This window comes from Diospyros lotus, chromosome 14 (assembly GCF_014633365.1).
Source record: "Diospyros lotus cultivar Yz01 chromosome 14, ASM1463336v1, whole genome shotgun sequence".
Classification (NCBI taxonomy): domain Eukaryota; kingdom Viridiplantae; phylum Streptophyta; class Magnoliopsida; order Ericales; family Ebenaceae; genus Diospyros; species Diospyros lotus.
The window spans coordinates 21,410,567-21,434,739 of record NC_068351.1 but is presented as its reverse complement, the minus strand read 5'-3'; the positions used below and the strand labels follow the sequence as shown (position 1 = coordinate 21,434,739).

Below are 24,173 nucleotides of genomic sequence, written 5' to 3'. Positions count from 1 at the left end.
TAGATAAACTTTCTCCTAACTAGAGTTTTTCATGGTATTTTCTTAGGGTATTCTTGAACTCAAAAAAGGTATACGTGTTATGATCCCATAACTCAAAAACAGTTTGTTTTTGCCGATGTCACTTTTTTTTTAGTTTGACATGTTTTTAAGGTTTCCACCAATAAACAATCTTTCCCTCTCCAATTCTTATGGATCCATTCATTTCACTGGCCAACCCCTTGTACAAAGACAACCACTTTTCCAATCCCTCCTACTCTATTGTTATTGGTGGGATTTTCAATTTATTGCTACAAATGAGTAGTGCCATCTCCAAAATTATTCAGCTATTTCTTTCATTTAAGAACAATGGAGAATAAAATGTACTTCTTTATTCTCCAAAAAGTGTGTAGCAATGAACGCTTATTCTAGGACATCCTAAATGTGAATGATTTTGAGATGATGTTGCATGTAATCAAGGTTTTTCTTCATGGAATGCTCCCACCAAATGGAGTGGGGATTGTAAAGTAGAGTTAGGGGGTGAATTAAGCTTTCACTCTTAAAATAATTCAAATAAATTGAAGTAACAAATAAAGAGATATTGAAAATTGTAGCATACTAAAATTTTAAAATGTTTCGACTACTTGCCTACTTCACTATCTTAACTCTTCACCAAAGATTTAATTAACCAAACTTACTTAGCTAGTTTTTACAATAAACTCAAATACAAACCTTTTACAATAGATGACTTTTAAACAATATCAGTCACAACCAATATCTTTTACAAGATTCAAACTTGACTTTACAACTTTACCAAAAAGTGTGAATAAAAGGATACAGCTTGAGATAACAATAAAATACATACACTTCTCTTGAATTTACAAAGAAAGGGATATCAAATCTTAAAGAGTAATTAAATATTATTTACCTTTTTTATTTTCTCAAAATAAGCAATTTTCATATTTTATCATTTCTCTACTAATATAATGATCCTACCGTATTTTATGACCAAATGAAAAACATTAGTTTGAGAAAAGAAACAGAGACAAAATCTGATAGAAATTTACTTGTCAAAGACAAATAATCAAATTTATTACTAGACACCGTTTTCTTGCACATCCATATCATTTATTGTCGCAACAGTGGATCCTTAGAACAATAATCCCATGACCATACCTAGAACGGTTACCATTTTTGACACTCCACCTTCCTCTTTTGCTTAAAGAAAAAGAAAATTTCCAAACTGATACAAAACAAGAATGATTATTGGATGAGGATGGATTTGACAGTTTGATCTCAACCAAAATGCTGCCCTGCCCCATTAGAATAACAATGACCAGATCCTAGATGGTCAGTTTGTGCAAATTGCTGCCGCAAAACCCGTCTCATAACCTTATTTGTAGCTGTCCTTGGAAGAGATGAAATGGGCACAATATCATAAACCTGCAATAAGTATGATATATTAAGCCTTGATTTTGTAGATGCAATCTTTTCAACTATAGTTGTTGATGATACATACCTTGTACAAAGGATTTAGTTTACTCTGCAGAGCAGAATTGAAAGATGTCCTCAACTTGTTTGAGTCCGGTGCTGAATCACTTAGATCCTTTAAGACAAGGGCGATTACCAACCTTTCGGGGCCACCCCCTGGAGGTGGCACTGCAACTGCTGCCGTCTCTAAGATATTGTCATCCACTGTGTTGCAGACACGCTCAATCTCAATCGAACTTACCTGCCCAGACCCAAATAATCAATCGAAGCAATTTACATAAAAAAAAATGGATGCGCTTAATATATGAACTTAATCCCCTGCCTAATTTATTTTCAGTTCTGATGCCTGTGTTAATTAATACCTCATTCATGACATTAATCAGATCATGATTTCAAAATCATAGTGCAAGGATCATGAAATACGTAAATGTTGCCTATTTTTTAGCAACTCTTCATTTGATTACAATGTGGCCAATCTCCATTACACCCTTTCTTTTGAGCATGAGATACCCTAATTGAGTTCAAGATACTGTATATGGAACATTGAAGCACAACCATACTCTGTTAAAAACGATGAGCAGTTCATAAGATTGCTATTAGTTTTGCAAGTCAAGGTGCAAAACCACTTTGATCTAGATGAATCATCTCATAGTGGATGTGTACTACAGGTATTGTAGGATTGGAACAAGTCCAAACATATACAAAAATCAGGACTAAAATATAACACAAAATTTAACATGGTTCGGCAAATTGCCTACATCCAGGGATGGGGGAACACAAATTCACTATGTAAATAACAAGTTTAAAAATGAGATAGATCTCACATTCTTAACCCTATAACCCCATTACATCAACTCACCACTCTCTAAACTGCATTCTAACTGGTGTGCCCTGCTACAATTTGATAATCAGATATGCGGCTCTATAAATAGAGAGAACAAGATAGGGCCTCAAAACTCACTGAGTTTTGGATTTGGTATATAAATCCTATCTCTATCATCCTTTGGCTTGGGTTACCTAAATTTGAACTTAAGTTATTCTGAAACAGGTATAGGGGACATTTCCAGCTCTAGAATTCACAGAATTATTATCTGGAGTCAATTCAAGGAACTTTCAGAACATTGTGCTTGTATTGAGCTTCAGGCTCCTAACAACATGCAGTGACATCTAAATCAATTCTATCAAACTCCACTAAGCTCCCCCCACTACTTTGGTTGGCTAACTAGAACCACTTCCTATAATCCTCTTTATGAAGAGCATAATTATGATTAAACAATAATGTTCTCGTGTCTTCCTTTATTTTCTCAGGCCATTTTTGGCCTCCCTCATCTCCTAGCATCACCCTCAAAGTAACAGAAATTTAATAGCTTCATTGTATATTTCAAACCTTGATGCCCCCAAGATTCATTGTGTCATCTGCCCGACCATGGGCATGATAGTACCCTCTAGAAGTAAACTCAAAAACATCGCCATGCCTTCGTAGAACCTGAGTGCAACAAACAATCAATGTAAGTTAAAGTGAGCTGAATCCCAACAGACATCTTAGAACTATAAGAACACTCAGCTTACCTGTCCATTCCAGATAGGCATTTCCTTGAAGTAGACGTTATAATGATCTGCATTTAGAAGTGTACTTGAAGCTCCAAACATTAGGGGCCAAGGGCCAATTCACCCATTCCTGGAACATTTGGTGGCTTAAGTAACAAAATGACAAATTAGTTTGAATATCCTTGGTGAAAACCATAATGAATTAGAGTTATTAGATTCAATTAAATGGAAAAATAATTCACATAACTGAATAAAAGTTATTCTGATGAATATGGATGTCGTGGGACTTAACCAGAAAAAAAAAATAATAACAAATCTAGTATGTATAATATGGAACATGGTTGTACAAATACTAAACATAATGAATAGAATTAGGAAAGGAATGGGAAGTTTCACAAGAAGTCAATATTATATATGATGAAGAGAACTTAACAAAAGCCTTCATTATGTGGAAATAAAGGTCTAAGATGCTTATATTATGATTAACTTACATTTTAACGAGAACAGTGGAAAACTACATAGAGCTCATTAAAGAATATCCTTCATCAATAAAAGAAAAAGAAATTGTGCATGTTCTTCCTATGTTTTTTACGTAACTAGTAAGAATTCATATCCTTCAATAAGCTATCGTGATATCGAAGAACATGAGGGATTAATTAAATAAGCATGTTCCCTAACAACACGGTAATTGCAAGTCAGACACTAAATAAATATACGTTTAGTAAGCATTTATCTTTGCCACATTCTTGCTCTAACTTCACATGGCATACATTTCTCATTCCTTTAAGTTGTTGAGTTGAATGGTGCTTACAAGTGGACTTCCATCATTGCCAATGATAAACAGATTGCAGCCCATAGCTGGTGTGCTAAAAGCAGACAAAGATTGAGGCTGCAACATTGACCCAGAAACAAATCCACCACCAATCTCTGTACCCCCGCAGTACTCAATGACGGGTTTGTACTGAGCCCTCCCCATCAACCAAAGGTATTCATCCACATTTGATGCCTCACCAGTGGAGCCAAAGCAACTGCCAAATTCAAAATAATAAACTACTATTCAAAACTATTTCCTTTTTGTAGAAATTTCCTCATTTTAAATAATATGTATTTAAACATTCACACTAGAAGGTTTTGCACCAAGAACCTCCATTTACATATACAAGCAGATGGAGTCCCAGCCAACCCACATATCCATCCATTTTTAGATATACAAAAAACTTTGGCTGCTATATGTGGAGTAAACAAACTCAAGGGGAACATCCAGGTCTTTAAACTTACCGGATCGCTGACCAATCATAGCTAGCTGTACAGTTTGTAGTTTTCCATGTCCTTACAATGCTTGGAATTACACCAAGCATTGTTATTTTAGCATCCTAGACATGAAAGAAAGACAAAAATAAAAAATCTAAACAAAACATATAATTTTAGGAAGATGAACAAGCTGTACCTAGTATCACTAGCTTAACCATTAGAACAACACAAAGGCCAAACAACAGCAGGTTATTAATTTTGAGAAAAGATCTCTACCTCTACAAACTTGGCGAAGCCAGAACCAAGGGGAGATCCATTATATAAAGCCATGGATGCCCCATTCAACAGTGAAGCATAAACCAACCAAGGACCCATCATCCACCCAAGATTAGTTGGCCAAGCAACTACATCACCTCTGCGGATATCCATATGGCACCAACCATCTGCAGCAGCTTTTAGAGGTGTTGCAAGGGTCCATGGAATTGCCTTTGGTTCCCCTACACAATAAAGAAACAAACTCAAGATGGCTATGTTAAATCAAGGGTCTTTCTAATCTTTCTCAGCTGTATTACACCTTTCCATCATATACCAGTGCTGATTCATTAACAACTCGCATAGGCAGATTTAAAAGATGTTGATGATTCATTTCCAAGGATCCAAAGATCAGGAACGTTTCTCAAAACATGCAGGTAATTTTAGTTATTGAACAAAAAGTATTTTTGGATGAAAGAATGATTTCATTCATACGGACTAATTTTTTGTACAGAAATATATAGACAAAAGATCTACAATCTTACCATCTAAAATGTACAATAATCAAGGAACTAGACAATCCTAGAAATAGAAAGTTGACTTAGCACAATCTCTATAATTACTCCAATCAATCATCTATCAATCCATAATTTACAGCTGCAATCTTATTTAATATACACCCTATCAATTATCCTTAACTTTCATCATTCCAAAACCCCCTTAAGCTGGTAAATAAATATCAATCATTTCCAACTTGCTAATTAATACTTCAAAACCTGGTTTGGACATTGCTTTAGTTAGGATATTAGCCTCTTGAACTTGAATAAGAATGTATGAGAGGATAACTGCTCCTTTTTAAATTTCAATTTTGATGAAGTTTCTGTTAATCCTTACATGCTTTATCCTATCATGCTGAATTGGATTGTGAACTATTTGCTATCATTGAATAGCTTCATAGGTTCATCCCATGATATCCTTAAGTCTTGTAACAGTCTTCCCAACCAGATTAATTCACATATTCCTTGAGCAATTGCTCTATACTCTACTTCGGCACTGCTTCTAGCCACTACTAACTACTTTTTGCTCCTCCATGTGACTAAGTTATCCCATAACTTAGTGTGGTATCCTATAGTAGACTTACACTTAGAAATTATCAAAGACAATGTCTTGATTGAATAAAAATGAATGTGTACACTATCCTCTTTTAAGGAGAGGATTATTAGCAAAGAAGGAAAGAAATAATAAACAGCATCCTACCATCCTAATTTACATTATTGTCTTTCTATATTTACATAATATTTACATAAAACACTAATCCTAGAGATCAGCCTTAATTGAGCATAATTCCAGCACTCCCCCTCAAGCTAGTTTGTAGATATCTTCTATAGCCAGCTTGCCAATAAGTTTTTTGTCAAACTGCTTCTTGTGAAGACCCTTAGTTAGAACATTAGCAATTTGTTCGGTTGTTGGAAGGTATGGCATGCATATTACTCCAACATCGATCTTCTCCTTGATGAAATGTTTGCCCACCTCTTTATGTTTTGTACGGTCATGCAACACTAGATTATGAGCTATAGAGATGGCAGCCTTGTTGTCACAGTAAACTTTTATAAGTACTGAATGAGAAAACTTCAGCTCTTCAAGTATTCATTTGATCCACATTCCCTCACAAATTCCATGGGCAACAACTCTAAACTCTGCTTCTGCACTACTTCTAGCCACTACATTTTGTTTTTTGCTTTGCCAGGTGACTAGGTTACCCCAAACAAAAGAACAGTACCCCGAAGTAGATCTCCTATCATCAACACTTCCTGCCCAATTTGCATCAGCGTAGATCTCAACTTGCAGGTGACCATGTTTCTTAAACAGTAACCCTTTGCCAGGTGTCCCTTTTAGATATCTTAGGATTCTGTAGACCACCTCGAAATGCTCTGGCCCTGATGAGTGCATAAACTTACTTGCCATACTAACTGCAAAAGCAATATTCGGTCACGTATGAGACAAGTAGATTAACCTGCCCACAAGTCTCTAATATTGTTCTCTGTCCTTCACTTCATCAGCTTTAGCAGCCTGTAGTTTCACATTAGGCTCAATGGGAGTCTCTGACATCCTGCAACCGAGTAAACCTGTTTCTCCAAGAAGATCAAGAACATATTTTCTCTGATTGACAAAAATACCTTCTTTGGATCTTGCAAACTCCATTCCAAGAAAGTATTTTAGAATTCCCAGGTCCTTAATTTGGAACTCCTTCCCAAGTTTCTGCTTAAGGGCTGTTAACTCTGTCTCATCATCATCAGTTAAAATAATGTCATCAACATAAACAATCAAAATTGCAACTTTACTATCTTTTGAGTGTTTATAAAATATAGTGTGATCTGCTTGACTCTGAAGGAAGCCATAACTGGTAACTGCCTTTCCAAAGTGTTCAAACCATGCTCTTGGTGATTGTTTGAGACCGTACAAGGATTTCTTCAGCCTACATACTTTGTCACTCCCAAGTTTCTTTTCGAATCCCGAAGGTAAAATCATGAAGACCTCATCTTCAAGATCACCATTAAGAAACACATTTTTGACATCAAGCTAGTGTAAAGGCCAATCTGAATTTACTGCAAGAGACAATAGGACTCTGATAGAGTTTATTTTAACAACAGGAGCAAAGGTCTCCTGGTAATGAATTCCTAAGTCTGAGTGAAGCTCTTAGCCACAAGTCTGGCTTTGTACCTATCAACACTCCCATCAGCCTTACACTTTATTGTAAACACACATTTACACCCTATTATTTTCTTACCTTTGGGCAAATAAACTATCTCCCAAGTGCCACTTTGTCTTAGAGCATTCATCTCCTCTATGATTGCTAATTTCCAATTCGGATCATCCAAATCTTCCTGTATATTCCTTGGAACAAACAAGTGTGAAATCCTAGATGTGAAGGCTTTATGATTTTTTGATAGTCTATGGTAAGAGAGATATATATCAATAGGATGTTTAGTGCAACTTCTGACACCTTTCCTAATGGCTATAGGAACATCAATATCAGGAATAGTAGATAAATAATTGATAATAGTTGAAAAATCAACTAGGGAACTATTGGGCATAGTTGAAGGAAGTAAACTAGAAGTTGAAATGGGATTTCTTGAACTTACAGTGCCATTGCTCGAGTTTTCAAACTAGTTTTGTGCAGAGTTGATATTCAGGTCTTTGTTCCTTTGATGAAATCTCTGCCTAGTATAAACCTGAAGCTCAGAATTCAGATCATGATAATCAATCTGTAGTACTTCTCCCCCTGCACAAGAAACCCTTTCACAGGGCACCAAAGAACTAGAACCAGAATCTACTAAGTGACCATTATTAGAACCATGTGGTTCTTGAGTAGGACAAATTGCATTTGGAAGTGAGACAAAAACATCCCAAAAATTATCTTCAACTCCATGTTTCTCTCCCTGGAGAGAATTTTGGGTAAAATAGGGTTGTTTTTCAAAAAACAAAACATCCATACTGATAAAGAATTTTTTTGTGTGAGGATCATAACACTTATACCTTTTTTATGTGAGGCATAAACCAAAAAACGCATTTAACAGCCCTAGGGTTAAGTTTGGAACAAAATTGATTAGGTATATGAACATACACAGTACATCCAAAAACTTTGATAGGAAGATCCGAATATAACCGAGTGTTGGGAAAAACTTCTTTCAAGCACTCAAGAGGTGTTTTGTACTTTAATACTTTAGTGGGCATCCTGTTTATCAAATAGGACGCCGTTAAAACAGCTTCACCCCATAAATATTTTGGAATATGCATAGAAAACATTATGGCACGTGCGACTTCGAGTAAATGTTTGTTTTTACGTTCAGCAATGCCATTCTGTTGAGGAGTATTCCGATAATTAGATGTGTCGTGAATACCTTTTGTTTTCAAAAAATCCCCCAAGTGCTCGTTAAAATACTCGGTGCCATTGTCAGAGTGTAAAATACCAATTTTGGTTTGAAATTGATTTTCAATCATAGTGTACAAATTTTTGAATAAGTACTCCACTTTAGATTTTTTTTGCATCAAATAAATCCAACACAAACGTGTATGATCATCAATAAAGGTAACATACCATCGTTTTCCAGAAATAGTAGAAATTTTAGATGGACTCCAAACATCACTATGAATTATATAAAAAGGTTTGGACGCTTGGTAAGGTCTTGGTAAATATGTAAAACGATGATTTTTTGCCAAGATGCAACTATCACGTTGAAAAAATGAATAATCTATTCCTTTAAACAAATCAGGAAATAAATGTTTCAAATAGGCAAAACTAGGATGGCCAAGTCTAAGATGTCATAGCATAATTGTGTCTGGAACAGGAATTGAACTAGTACTACAAAAGCCTTGAGCTTTTTTATTACCAACAGAGATATCATCAAAGTAGTAAAGACCTTCAATCATGCTAGCACACTCAATCATCGTCCCCAATGTCTGGTCCTGAAATTCACAATGAGAGTCAAAGAAAATAACACGACAATTAGAATCTTTGCATGTTTTACTAACAGACAAAAGATTGCAGGCTAAGTTAGGAACATGAAGGACAGAAGTGAGATTAATATTCTCAGTCAATTTAATAAGCCCTTTGCCTGCAATGGGTGAAAAACTACCATCAGCGATTCTGATTTTTTCATTGCCAGAGCAAGGAGAATAGGTATTAAAGAAATGAGAAGAACTAGTCATATGATTAGAGGCTCCGGAATCTATAACCCATGGAGAGAAATGAAGACAAGAAAGGGTGTTAGGTTTTCTACCTGTGTGTGACAAGGAAATACTAGGAATATCAGATGAGGAATTGGATCTTAACAGCTGCAAGAGTTGATCAATTTGCTCTTTGTTGAAGGGACCAGTATCAACCCCATTGGCAGTAGGAACCCCACAGTGGTTCTTTTCTCCTTGCTTACTGCTCTTCCAATTAGTTGGTTTGCCATGAAGTTTCCAACAAGTCTCACAAGTATGGCATGGTTTGTTGCAATGGTCACACCAGACTCGAGGTCGCTCATCGCTCCTACGCTGATAATTTACAGCCTTATAGGCAATAATTAGGGTAGAATTTTCAAGGGACTCACCAGTGGTCTTTTTTCCTAGCATGACACTCCTTCGGCTTTCTTCTCTTCTAACTTCAGCAAATACGTCACCAATAGGAGGAAGGGAAGACCGGCCAATGATCCTTCCTCGCACTTCATCAAATTCGATATTGAGACCAGCAAGAAACTTGTAAATACGACTATCTTCAACCATTTTTTTGTGGTGGTTGCAATCATCTGTAGATTTCCACTCATACGTGTTGAAGAGATCAAGATCTTGCCACAATCGCTTCAAAGAATGGAAGTACTTAGTGACAGAATCATCTCCTTGTCGAACCTCTCCTAACTTCAGAGTCAATTCAAAAACCTGAGATTGGTTCCCCAAGTCTGAGTATATTTGATTTACATTATCCCACAATTCCTTTGTAGTAGGATAGCACATATAATTGGAACTGATATCTTCATCCATGGAATTGACCAGCCATGTCATTACCATGGAGTTTTCAGAATCCCAAATGGAGTGCAATGGATCATCTGCTGCAAGTTCCTTCTTCTCCCCTGTGATGGAGCCAATTTTCCCTTGCCCGCGAATATACATCCGGATAGATTGAAACCAGCGAAGAAAATTATCACCACTTAAACGAATGGTGGTGATTTGAATAGAATGGGTACTGGAATGGGTCACTGGAATTCTTGTCTGGATGGTAACGACAAGATTAGGGATGGATTCAGATGTAACTTCTGGCATAACTGAACTAGTTGGAAGCAGAAGAACAGGAAGAGAAACACGGTTAACAAAACTTGGGAGGTGGCTGCTGGTGTAAGGACAGCAACAACTCTAAGATGCAGCGGCGACTTTGGGTTGTGGTGGCTGACGGCCGCGTTGGGTGTGGCGGTCAACGGCGTTTGAACCAGCCACGTTAACGGGCTCTGAAGAGGCCGCAACCAATGGCTCTGAAGCGGCCGCGTTGATGGGTATCGGACCTGAGATCGACGGCGGCTAGGGTGGCCGATGGCAGCGACGGTTAGGAGGGTCAATGGCGGTAGCTAGGGTGGCCGATGGCAGCGACGGTTAGGAGGGTCAATGGCGGCGGCCAGGGATGGTCGTAGGCTGATGGGTACCGGATCTGATGGATGAAGAGGCAGCTTAGGGTTTCACAGGAAATGAAAGGTTGTGATTAAAAGGCTGCCTAGGGTTTTTCACAATGTATGGCTATGATTTAATCCTGCTCTAATACCAACTTAGAAATTATCAAAGACAATGTCTTAATTGAATAAAAATGAATGTGTACACTATCCTCTTTTGAGGAGAGGATTATTAGCAAAGAAGGAAAGAAATAATAAACAGCATCCTACTATCCTAATTTACATTATTGTCTTTCTATATTTACATAATATTTACATAAAACACTGATCCTAGAGATCATCCTTAATTGAGCATAATTCCAGCACTTACTATCTTCCACTGATCCTACCCAATCTGCATCAGCATAGCATTCAATTTTTCAATTGTCACAATTTCTACACTATAGACCCTTACTTGGAATACCTTTAAGATACCTAAGTATATAAGATACCTAAGTATATGATTCACTACATTTAGATGCCTTTGTATAGGAGCATACATAAACTGACTTACAACACTCACACTAAAGGCAATATCTGGTCTTGTGAGAGAAAGATGGATCAACTTACCTACCAGACTTTAGTATCTAGCCTTATCTACGAGATGATATGTTTCTGTGCTCCTTGAGCTCCAATTTTGTTCCAAATGAGTGCTTGCAAGTCTACAGCCTATTTTTCCAGTTTCAGTGAGAAGGTCTAAAGTATATTTCCTTTGAATTATGAAAATACCTCTTTTACTCCTTACTACTTCCATGCCAAGGAAGTATTTAAGTGTTCTAAGGTCTTTTACTTTAAACTCAGCTTGTAGACACTCCTTTAGTTGTTGAATTCCTATAGCATCATCACCTGTAAGAATCATACCATCCACATATACTATTAGAATAGATTTTCTCCCATTTTTAGTTTTCTTGATAAACAAGGTATGATCATCTTGCCCCTATTAACACCCAAAAGTTCTCATAGTTGCACTAAATTTTGCAAGCCATGCCCTAGGTGACTAGTTTAGACCATAAAGGACTTTCTTCAGTTTGCATACTTAGATTTTCAGCTAATTCAAACCCAGGTGGATTCGCATGTAAATTTCTTCTTCCAACCTTCCATTCAAGAAGGCATTCTTTATGTACAATTAATGAGGTTCCCAATCCAAATTTGCCACCATAAATAATAACACTCTAATTGAGTTCAACTTAGCTATAGGGGAAAAAGTCTCTTCATAGTCTATACCATAGGTTTGTCTAAAACCTAGTGCAACCAACCTTGGCTTGTGCCTCTCAATTCTTCCATCATCATTATATTTCATTGTAAATATCCACTTGCAACCAACTATTTTCTTGTCTATAGGTAGCTCCACAATGTCCCAAATTTGGTTGTCAACCAAAGCCTTCATTTCCTCTAACATAACCTCTTTCCACTTATGATTCTCTAAATCCTTTTGCGTATTTGTAGGGATTTCCATATTATCACCCAAAGGAAGTGAATGCCCTATACTTTGAAGATATCTTAGCATAAGTAAGATAGTTTGAGATAGGATGTTTAGTGCAAGACCTTACTCCCTTCCTCAGAGCAATAGGCACATCAAGGAGGTCATCCATAGGTGCAGTTTCGTCCAGATTAGAACTTGAATTTAGTTCAGACGACTAGATTTGAGAAGGAATTTTAGGTCTCCTTGAATAGACGTTAAGAGGCTGATCAATAGATTAAGGATGTTGATGCGAATCAATAATAGGTTCAAAATTTTCAGCTCCCCCTGCACACAATTCTTGGACATTTTCCAAGGTAGATTTAGAAGAAACAATAGGCTCAATAAATTGATAAGGAACAATAGAAAGAGATATGGACAGATCCCAATACTTCTCTTCTGTAGATATCTCCCCTTGAAGAGAAGTAGGGGAATAGTAGGGTTGATGTTCAATGAAGGAAACATTACAAGACAAATAGAATCTTTTAGCTATTGGAACATTTGTACCCTTGCTATGTCGGAGAATAGCCAACAAATACACACTTGAGGCTTTTCGGATCTAGTTTACCTCGATGTAAGGATGGAATATGAACAAAGGTAGTGCAGCCAAAAACCCTTGGGGTGTGAGAATTAAAAATGGGGATGTGAGGAAAAATGGTCATCAAATGGCTCAAAGGGTTTTGAAATCAAGGGGTTTAGATTGAAGCCTATTGATGAGGTATGCAATGGTTAAAGCAACTTCCCCCCAAAAAGAGATAGGAACATTGCTAGAAAACATCATGGGCCTAGCAACTTCAAGAAGGTGTCTATTTTTTCTTTCGCCTATCCCATTTTGCTGTGGGGTGTAAGGGCAAGTGCTTTGATCAAAAAGGTATTGGGTGAATTCTGGGCCAAAATATTCCCTCCCATTATCAGATCTGAGAATATGAATAGAAGATTGGAACAAATTTTGTACAAGTTCATGAAATTGAATGAAAATTGAACTAGCTTCAGACTTGTCTTTCATTAGATAAACTCAACACACCCTTGAGTGATCATTAATAAAGGTAATAAACGAACGAGACCTTGGATTAGGAAAAAAAAAAAAAAGTTTTCAAAACTCCATCTGTTCTGCAATAAATGAAAGAGAACTAGACTTTTCATCTATAGATAAGGATTTAGTAGCATAGGCCATCTTAGGTTAGTCCCTCTAATTTTTTAACTTTCAGTTCGTAGGTTTACCATGAAGTTTCAAACAAGTCTCCTTAGTGTGAATAGGTTTACGAGCAATCACACCAAAGGTATTTGTCTTTATTCTTTTGTGGTTTCTGGTGGAGTGGACCATTTTGATGTACTGTCAAGGAAGAATTTTGAATACCTATTTCTATATGAGGAGATGAGTTGGAAAGCATCACCTTCTTACGACTTTCCTCTCTTTTAATTTCAGCAAAGGCCTCAAGAATAGAGGGAAAGGGTTTAGAGCCTAGGAGTCGACCGTGTACTTCATCTAAGTCCTTGTTAAGTCTGTGCAAGAAGTCGAGCACTCACTCCTTCTTAAGCATCTTGGCATATTTGGCACCATCCTCAGAACAATGCCAATTGATGTCATGAACAAGATACATTTCCTGCCACAATTCTATTAAAATATTGTAGTATTCCGTAACTGACATAATATCTTGTCAAGCAGTCCTAATGGCAAACTGAATTTTAAAGTATTGAGGTGTTTTCTAGGTCTGAATAAATTCCTTGCACAATAGTCCACAGCTTTGTAAAGGAAAATGCTATTGGTACATCATTGTGTACACCTTGGGCTACACAATGATGCTAAAATGTCTAAAATGCCCCTCACCCAAGGCGGTGAAGTGAAGCGGTGAGGCGGCGAGGCACATAACTAAAATATTCCTCACCTAAAGTGGTGAGGCGATAAGGCGTAGTGAGGCAAGACGATGAGGCACGGGGGGTATTTTTGTCAGTTGTGATGCATTGTGTAGCCCAAAATGTACACAATGATGTACCTATAGTATGGTCCTTTTGTAAAATAGGTTTGTCCTTCCTATCTTTAGCTCCATGGAATTGATGAGTCATGCCATCACAATCAAATTCTTAGCATCCCAAGTTGAGTAGTGAGGTGTCATTGGAGGCATAAGGACTGAACCATCGAGATAGCTTGCCTTTCCTTTGCCCTTCATAATTAGTAATACTGATTGAAACCAGTCTCGGAAATTAGTCTCATTCAATCTGTGTCGGGTGATTTGAAAGGAATGGGTTGAGATGGAATACCGGAGATCAAAGAATTGGAAGAGGGGTTGCCGGAAGAGGAGGAGTTGTCCTCCTTAAGAAAAGGGAACCAGCAAGTGTAGGCGGCTTAATTGAACGAGAGTGTCATGGTCCTAGGGTTTACCTAGGGTATAGAATGGAATTTAGGAAGGAACTAAGGGAAAATTGGACAAAACGGAGGGAGCATCGGGCAAAAAGATATTCAATAGAAAGGGAGAATGCAGACAAAATGGAGAAAGAGAAAGTGATCAGAGGGAAACTAGAGAGATCAAAACAATTGAGAAGGAAATCAAAATTCAATTATCATTCATCTATATTCCATTCTCTAACTTATCTAGTCTATTTATAGGCTTTTACAACTGAAGGTACTAACAGCTACAATAGAAGAGTGCAACCAAAAGAATTACATATAATACATAATGACTACTTTATCCTTGGGAGAGTTCTTCTCCCCAAGAACTTACAGTGACTGGCCATTGTTCTCTTCATCCAATCCTTGCTTTCTCTATCGGATTTATTCTTCTTCTCTTCTTCTTTTCTTTCTTTCTCCTTCTAAGACTTTTCCTTTCTTCTCTTACGTTCCATTGCTTTTGCTTTTCCTACAAACATAAAATGTAGATCTCAAGGTTCAACATTTCAAAGCTCCCTTCTCCAATGTCAAAACTTTCGAACCAAATGGCAACAACCTTCTCTTCCATCATCTTCCAAACCCTATGGCTGTCCTTCTATTCAGTTAGTTTCAATTGTTCCCTTTTTGCTAAGACCAACCCCAGAATTTGGTCCTGCTTTATGCCTGTTGTGACCAAAGCCATGGACTCCTCAACATTCTCCGAAACCAAAGGCAAAGGAACAATATCCTTAGAACCTTCTTTCTCAAAACCATTCCTTCCCTCAACCTCCAGCTTTTTTCTTTGGTCCAAGTCCTCATCGAATGCCTGTCCACGCTTATCAGCCTTTGTATTAGTTTCCTTAGAGCCAATATAAGATTGTTTTGGTCCGGATTGTTCCATCAAAATTTCTTTAACTACATGTGGACCATAGCAAACTTGTTGGCTGCTCTTAAGATAACTTTTGGCTACAAATTATGCTTTTTGTAAATCACTTTCAGTGCCAATTCTTGCAGCCTAGCCTTCTCAGCTGCTTGTTTTACCCTGGTAGGGTGCATCATTTTAACAGTAGACCTTAGCTCATCTTTAAGACCACGTATGAAGTTCAATACAAAATAAGATTCAGTTAAGGTCAGATGGGAATTAAGTATTAGTGATCTTAATTCCTCAAACTTGACCTGATAATATGTAACAAATTCTTCTTGTTTTAGTTTATTGAACTCTTCGTTGCAACTCTCATCTCCAATCTGATTTAAGGAAGCAGAATATTTGATGCAAATAGGGACAACAAAAATAGCACAAACACAAGAAGGATGTAGTGTTGAAACAAGGGACAACAAATAACACACTTAAATAACTGAGATCACACCTCTTCAGTCCTATAACAGCTAAGTAGCAGCAGCTTCTTGCACCTATGGCAACGGTGGAGGGATTGGTAGACGCTACAGGGTCGACTCCTCAAAACCCAAGCCTCCAAATCTTCAAAACCCTAGCTGGTTTGGAGTTGAAACTCCCTGCAGAGGCTTCGGTCTTCAAAATGCTAAAAAAGTCCCCAAAGTGGCTGGGAGACCCTTTATTTATACCAGACCTCAAGCTTCCAAGGAAAGCCAACTTCTATCTCTTCAAGCTTCCAAGAAAAGCCAACTCCCATTTTGCAAATAACTCTCCCTAAAAGTCACTAATCTTTAGGAGCCCCAACAAAATACTTGATCTTACAAAAAAACACCCCAAAATTAACTTACACCAAAATATACCCCCAAAAGCTGAAAATTACCAAAATACCCCTACCCAATTAGAAAAAACACATGAAAATAAAAACTGTGTAAAGGTTTGCATCAATATTCATTAGAAAAACATTCAGGTGGAATACTAACCTGAAATTTCTGTGAAAATAGAATCAAAAAGTCGTCTAGCTTCCATTGAGGATAGCGAATTGTCCCTGGATTCCTGTGTCCATTGCTCCCCTCAAAAAATGCTTCCAAGAATCACCTAAACCTCAATTCAGCAACCTTGAATCCACCTCTATCACAATTGAAATAGAGAAATCAACAATCTTCTTAAGGATTGATTTGTTGTAAACAGCTTTAATGAGAATCAATTGGCTTAGATACAACCTCCTGATAATTTGCTTTCTAAGAGTTCAATCAATTCCGTTGCTGCTAGGAATTTCCTAACAAATTGATTGACTTTTGCAGCTCTGAATCACTAGAATTATAGTGGAATATAATCGCCTCTAAAACTAATTCTGGGATTCGCCTAGATCTATAGATTTCGCCTGCTAATAGTTCAATTTGCTCTACTGCAGCAAACAGAATTCACAGGAATCGCAGCCAAAAGTCGCCTAGCTCTGCTTCGCCTCTAATGCCGAGCCGAGAACTGCTTTGGTCTCTCTCGGTTATGATTGGTCTTCGATTCCTGCAGAATCTGATAGGAAACCAATGCTAGTACTTGCCTATCAACAGTTGAGACAATTGTCAGGTCCTGTGCTTCCTTCAATCTGTTATGTTGCTTGGAATTGCACCAAGAATCATTGGCTTGTTCCGGATTCAAAAGTTGAACCTAAATCAGCAGTTGAAAATTCCAGAATCACAGCTGAGAATCGTCAGCTTTGATACCATTTGTCATGGTCCTAGGGTTTATAATGGAATTTAGCAATGAACCGAGGGAAAATTAGACAAAATGGAGGGAGCATCGGACAGAACAAAGGGAGATATTCAGCAGAATTAAGGGAGAATGCAGATAGAACAGAGAAAGAGAGAGTGATCAGAGGGAAATGAGAGAGATCAGAACAATTGAGAAGAAATCAGAATTCAATTATCATTCATCTATATTCCATTCTCTAACTAATATAGTCTATTTATAGGCTTTACAATTGAAGGTACTAACAATTTCAGCAGAAAAGTACAACCAAAAGAATTACATATAATCCACAATGACTACTTTATCCTTGCGGATCCTTGGGGTCATGATAGAGAGTAAATCAGACCAGTTGAGTTGCTGGCTCTGATACCATGAACAGAAAGTGTTTTTTTGATGAAAGAATGATTTCATTCATACAAACTAATCTTCTATACAGAAATATATAGAAAAAATATCTACAATCTTTACCATCTAGAATGTACAACAATCAAGGAATTAGACAAACCTAGCAATAGAAAGTTTAGACTTTGTACAATCCCTATAATTACTCCAATCAATCATCTATCAATCCATAATTTACAGCTGCAATCTAGTTTAATATACACCCTCTAAATTATCCTTAACTCTCAGCATTCCAACAGCAATTAGCCTTATAATAGAATGCAAGTCATTCCATTTTGTTGTCAGACACTTATTCTCTCTTGCTTGTTGGCCTTGTACCAGCTCCTTGACAAATGTTGTTGGAACGAGGATAAGAAGCTATGGCAAGATAAAGATAGGTTGTTTTTATTCTTTTATATTTTGTATCTATTTTGTGTTTTATCTTCTTGTTGTATATTTAAATTGATGTAATCTAGTCCTAGATATTAGATAAGTAATCTAGTCCTAAAATATAGGAGAATTCTTAGGAGAATTCTTTGAAACTTCTTGTATAAATTCTATTATTGACATCAATAAAATCATCAAGGAATACCGCTTCCTTTTTCCACATGGTATTAGAGCTTTAGGCCGAGTAGGATACATCATAACCCTAGTGCCTTCATTGCACAGTCCTTGATTTGATCCTCCGTTGGTCCTGCCTTCATTGCACAATCCTTGATTTGATCCTCCGTTGGTCCTGCCTTCATTGCCCTAGCCTGGACCATCTTTATTTGCCCCTGACGTGCCTTTATTGCATCCACAAGCCGGCTGTTTTCGAGAAATCACTGGTAGCCGAAAGCAAAAGGTTCAATGGCGAAACTATCAGATGTCGCAAGCCCAACCGGTGATACAAATCTAGTAGAAGGATATTAGCCAGATCACTCTCCAGTGGTTGGTGAAGTCTCTCTGGCCTCAGAACTACCTATAGTCCATCCATCTTATCGGTTGGACAGGAAAAATTATCTCCAATGGGCCCAACTAGTGAAGACTCTTCTAAAGGGCCATGGGAAAGGTAACCATCTGATTGGAAGTCCTCCCAAAGAAACAGATTCAACGTACATAGCATGGGACATAGATGATTCTCGCATCATGTCTTGGTTATGGGGAACTATGCAACCAGAGATTAGTAGGAACTTTATGTTCCTAAGTATAGCCAAAGCCATATGAGAGACAGCGCAGCAAACCTACTCCAAAATCCAGGATGCTTCCGTGATTTTTGAAGTCAAGACAAAGATTACAGCTACCAAACAAAGCCAACTCACAGTCACAGATTACTACAACGTGATGAGAGGATTGTGGCTGGAACTTAACCAATATCAGCCCATCAAAATGGTATGCCGAGAGGATGCTGCAACACTCAATCGGATAATTGAACGAGACCGGATTGTTGAGTTCCTCGTTGGACTCAATCCAGACTTCGACCAAGTAAGGGTGCAAATTCTCGGTAAGGAGAAACTCCCAAATCTTAATGAGGTTTTTGCAATTGTAAGGAGTGAGGAAAATTGAAGATGTGCTATGCTAACTGAACATACCACTGAGGGATCTGCACTAGTGATTAGCAAACAAGAAGGTAGAGGAAATAAAGCTGGAAAATTAGGGTTTCAGAACCCTGGCAAACCAGGATCAAGTTTCCAGAATCATAGCCCTAGTAATAATCGAGACTCACAATGGTGTAGCTTTTGCAAAAAGCCTCGCCACACTAGGGAAACATGCTTTAAACTGCATGGGAAGGAGGCAGTCTTGAGTAGGATTAGAGGCTTCAAGAACATGAAATCCCAAAGTTTTCATGTAAATAAAGAGCAAGAAGAGGAAGCTGATAAAAGGGAAGCAAAAGCTGATTCTGCTCCACTGAATGCTGAGGAATTAAGCAAATTAAAAGCCTTTCTCCGGACGTTTCAAGATGGAGGAACCTGCTCCTTAGCCCATCAAGGTAATTCTCAAGGTAACTTCCCTTCCTATACAGTTTTTTCAGCTTCTAAAATTGATAAGAATAGCAGTTGGGTCCTTGATTCAGGGGCTACCAACCACATGACCCCTAATATTCATTGTTTTGTGACTTATGACACCCTTAAGCCTACCAAACATATCCTGATTGCCAATGGAACCACTATTCCTATCCTAGGTAAAGGCAAAGTATCATTAAACTCTCAGCTTTCCCTTGAACAAGTTCTTTATGATCCAACCTTAACTACCAGCTTGATTTCTATACAGAAACTAACCCAAAATCTTGATTGTTTGGCGGCTTTCTCTCCTTCAATGTGTAAGTTTCAGGACAAGAAAACGGGGCAAATGATTGGTGTGGCTAAAGTTCGAAATGGGCTCTATATCTTGGATGGGGAGAATGATTGTTCTACAAGGAGACAACAGCAACATGTGGCTTATTCTTCATCATCCCAGTCAGCATCTTCCCAGTCAGCATCATCCTCCCAGTCAGCATTCTCCCAGTCAGCCTCTAAATTATCTTCTATTTGGTTACATCATTTTAGACTAGGGCATCTTCCATTTAGATTGTTAAAACAAGTATTTCCAGATTTGTTTAAGTCATTAGACCCTAGGAGTCTTAGGTGTGATGAATGCATTGTTGCTAAACATCATCGAATCTCATTTCCAATCAGTAATACTTTATCTTCAAAACCATTCTACTTGATTCATTCTGATGTTTGGGGGCCATCTAGAATACCCAATTGTTCTGGGGCAAAATGGTTTATTACATTTATTGACGATTGCACACGTATGTGTTGGGTATTTCTTTTAAAAGATAAGACTACTATTGGGTCCACATTGATCACATTATGCAAAATGATTCAAACCCAATTTGGGACTACTATAAAAAGGCTTAGAACAGACAATGCAAAGGATTACTTTAACACTCAGCTGCAAACTTATTTCCAACAAGAGGGAATCATACATGAATCATCTTGCATTGATACACCCCAACAAAATGGGGTGGCAGACAGAAAGATGCGTCATCTTCTCAATGTCACTAGAACCTTACTTCATCATCATCATGTACCAAAATATTTTTTGGGGGAAGCTATGTTAACAACTACTTACGTCATTAATAGGGTCCCATCTAGGGTTCTAAATGGTCAAAGTCCTTTTCAATCTTTAAATTCATTTTTTCCAGACTTTAATCTTCATACTCAACTACCCTTAAGAGTGTTTGGATGTGTATGTTTTGTTCACATACTCAAAATCCATAGAGACAAGTTGGACCCTAGGGCCCTTAAGTGCATCTTCCTTGGATACTCTCCAACACAAAAAGGGTATAAGTGCTACCACCCAAACACCCGAAAATTCTATGTTTCAAAAGATGTCACATTTAATGAACCTCAGCCCTATTTTTCTCCCATTCCAGCTGGGCCAACAGGTACAAATCTTGTAGATTTGGATTGGGAATTTCTAAATGCAAGTCTAGAGACTAGAGCAACCGATCAGGATCCTTCAAAAAATTCCAGCCCTAGTATGATACCTCAACCTTTACAAACTGATCATCCTCACTCCAGCCTCGATTCTCCTATAAGATACAAAGGTTCTCCCTATGTTTACAAGAGAAGGCAGCCCATTGAAGAACTGCAGCCAGTCCCATCATTAGCTCCGGATACTAGCCTGGAAATTATACCAACTAAAAATCCAGCCACCAACTCCAGTACATCTCAACCCCAATCTGAACCCCTGGACTTGAACCTTCCCATTTCCATTCGAAAAGGTGTTAGAACTTGCACCAAACATCCATTAGCCTCTTATCTATCATACCACTGTGTATCCAATCAATATCAAAGCTTCCTAACATCATTGGATGCAATTGTTATTTCCAAATCAATAGAAGAAGCTGTAAAAGACCATAATTGGAAGAAGGCAATGTTAGAAGAAATGGATGCCCTAAAGAAAAATCAAACCTGGGAATTAGTTCCTAGAACAAAGGATACCAAACGAGTGGGTTGCAGGTAGATTTTTAATGTCAAATACAAAGCCAATGGAACTCTTAACAGGTATAAGGCCTGCTTAGTGGCCAAAGGTTATACTCAATCTTATGGTATTGATTATCTAGAAACCTTTGCACCTGTGGCAAGAATGACTACGATAAGAATTCTGATAGCATTGGCAGCTAAATTTGGATGGAAATTGCAACAATTCGATGTCAAAAATGCCTTCTTACACGGAGATTTAGAGGAAGAAGTTTTTATGGAAATTCCTCCTGGCTTTACACATGAAGGAGATGGGAAGGCTCGGGTTTGTAAACTCAAGAAAGCTCTATATAGACTCAAACAGTCCCCTCGAGCATGGTTTGGAAGATTTTCAAAGGCCATGCTTTCTATGGGATATCACCAAAGCCGAGGAGACCACACTCTATTCATCAAACATACAGGAGAAAATGTAACAATTTTGCTTGTCTATGTGGATGATATAGTGGTAATAGGGAATGCACAACTGAACAAGACCGTCTCAAACAAAACTTAGCTCATGAATTTGAAATCAAAGAGCTCGGTCAATTGCGCTACTTCTTAGGCATAGAAGTAGCACACTCAAAGAAGGTATTTTCTTATCTCAACGAAAATATATCTTGGATTTGCTTGATAAAACAGGGTTATTAGGGGGAAAAGGAGAAAAGATACCGGTTGATCCCAATACAAAATTGCAAGCCAATAAAGGAGGTCAAGAGGTGGACAAAGGGAGATTTCAACACTTGGTAGGGCGATTAATATATCTGTCACATACTAGACCTGACATATCATTTGCTGTCAACCTAGTCAGCCGATTCATGCATGATCCTAATGAAGAACATATGGCAGCAGTAAGGAAGATTCTATGTTATCTTAAAGCTACACCTGAAAAAAGGATCTTATTCACTCCAGGGACAGACTTAAAGCTTCAAGGATATACAGATGCGGATTATGGTGGCTCACTGGTTGACCGAAGATCTACAATCGGGTACTGTGTATTTCTAGGAGGAAATCTGATCTCCTGGAGGAGCAAAAAGCAAGGGTGGTGGCTAGATCCAGTGCTGAGGCAGAATTTAGAGCTATGGCCCTAGGTGTATGCGAGCTCTTATGGGTAAAGATTATCCTAGAAGATTTGAAAATTCCGATACAAAGGCCTATTGAACTCTTGGGTGATAATCAATCAGCTATGAGTATAGCCTACAATCCAATGCAACATGAAAAAACTAAGCATATCGAAATTGATAGACACTTCCTAAAGGAAAAGTTAGATAGCGATTTATTGAAGATTTCATATATCCCTTCCAATCATCAAGTGGCTGATGTTCTTACAAAAGGTTTGCCAAATACCCAATTTGAAGTCTTGATCAACAAGCTGGGCATGATTGATATCTACTCCCCAGCTTAAGAGGGAGTATTGGAACGAGGATAAGAAGCTATGGCAAGATAAAGATAGGTTGTTTTTATTCTTTTATATTTTGTATCTATTTTGTGTTTTATCTTCTTGTTGTATATTTAAATTGATGTAATCTAGTCCTAGATATTAGATAAGTAATCTAGTCCTAAAATATAGGAGAATTCTTAGGAGAATTCTTTGAAACTTCTTGTATAAATTCTATTATTGACATCAATAAAATCATCAAGGAATACAGCTTCCTTTTTCCACATGATATGCTTCCTTTTTCCACAGGATATGATGCCCACCACATTCACAAGGGCTCTCATCAAAATAGATAAACACAGAATAAGACTGTAGTAGAAATGAAGATAGTGTACAAAAAAATCAACCAGAATTACATAGTGAGGTTGTACTATCATGTTTGCAGCACCCATAAGAAATCACCTACCTGACACCAAAAAAAAAAAAATATTCTAAAAAAACCTTCTCAGTATGAGGAAAAAACTGAAATAAGACAGAAATTTCAAAGGGAAAAAGAAACTATTGGAAATAGGTGGATGGAAACAAAAAAAAATTAATAAATTAACAGCCTGGCATTAGCATTTAGCATATTTAGTTAGTCAACTTAATATTTGCATGGTGTATTGCCTGCATTAAGCCAATTTTGCTAAGCATCAGTCAGAATATATGGCTCAAATCTTTAACCTTGACCAAAATACAAGCCATCCTGAAGATGCTAACAAGGCAAGTCAACAATAATCTTATTGGAAAAGCTCTTACATGACACCAATGGCACACTCCATAATAAATAGACTCAAATTTGAAATCTCAAGTTCGTCATAGAAAAAACCTTACAGAAATGAAAAGGAAAGAAAACAAAAAAAAAAAAGAAAGAAAGAAAAAATATAAGAAACAAGTTCAGTTATAGGTGATGTTATTGTGCCTGAACTTTCAATTTTATTAAGTTCTAAGATGCCATTTAATTTCACAGCGAGCCAAAACAATATGGAAAAAACTGGCAAATACATTTGGTAAAGGTGTTTATGGATCTAGAAGATGTCATTATGAATGTTATGGAATGTAAAACCCAAAAACGTTTAGAAGGATTGCTAAACTATCCTCTACCTGTAGTCCCAGAAGAGAAAAGAATATTTGTGAAAGCTTCAACAGGTTGTTCTACTGCAACAAATTCAACTTCTCTGCAAGTTTTAGCAGGAAAATGAGCAATTACAGCACCAGCATTATAAGCATTAA

The 24,173-nt window shown here is 37.5% G+C and overlaps 1 protein-coding gene across 1 annotated transcript in view; it reads right to left on the bottom strand.

Moving 5' to 3' along the window:
• Positions 1-1,029: 1,029 nt before the first annotated feature.
• LOC127790011 (probable acyl-activating enzyme 17, peroxisomal) overlaps positions 1,030-24,173 on the bottom strand; it is a 72,320-nt gene continuing 49,176 nt past the window's right edge. The window contains 9 exon segments of the mRNA XM_052319209.1: positions 1,030-1,419; positions 1,496-1,708; positions 2,855-2,953; positions 3,037-3,125; positions 3,128-3,161; positions 3,827-4,043; positions 4,294-4,388; positions 4,543-4,763; positions 24,045-24,118. Of these exon segments, the coding sequence (XP_052175169.1) occupies positions 1,273-1,419; positions 1,496-1,708; positions 2,855-2,953; positions 3,037-3,125; positions 3,128-3,161; positions 3,827-4,043; positions 4,294-4,388; positions 4,543-4,763; positions 24,045-24,118 (1,189 nt within the window). The 3' untranslated portion in view covers positions 1,030-1,272.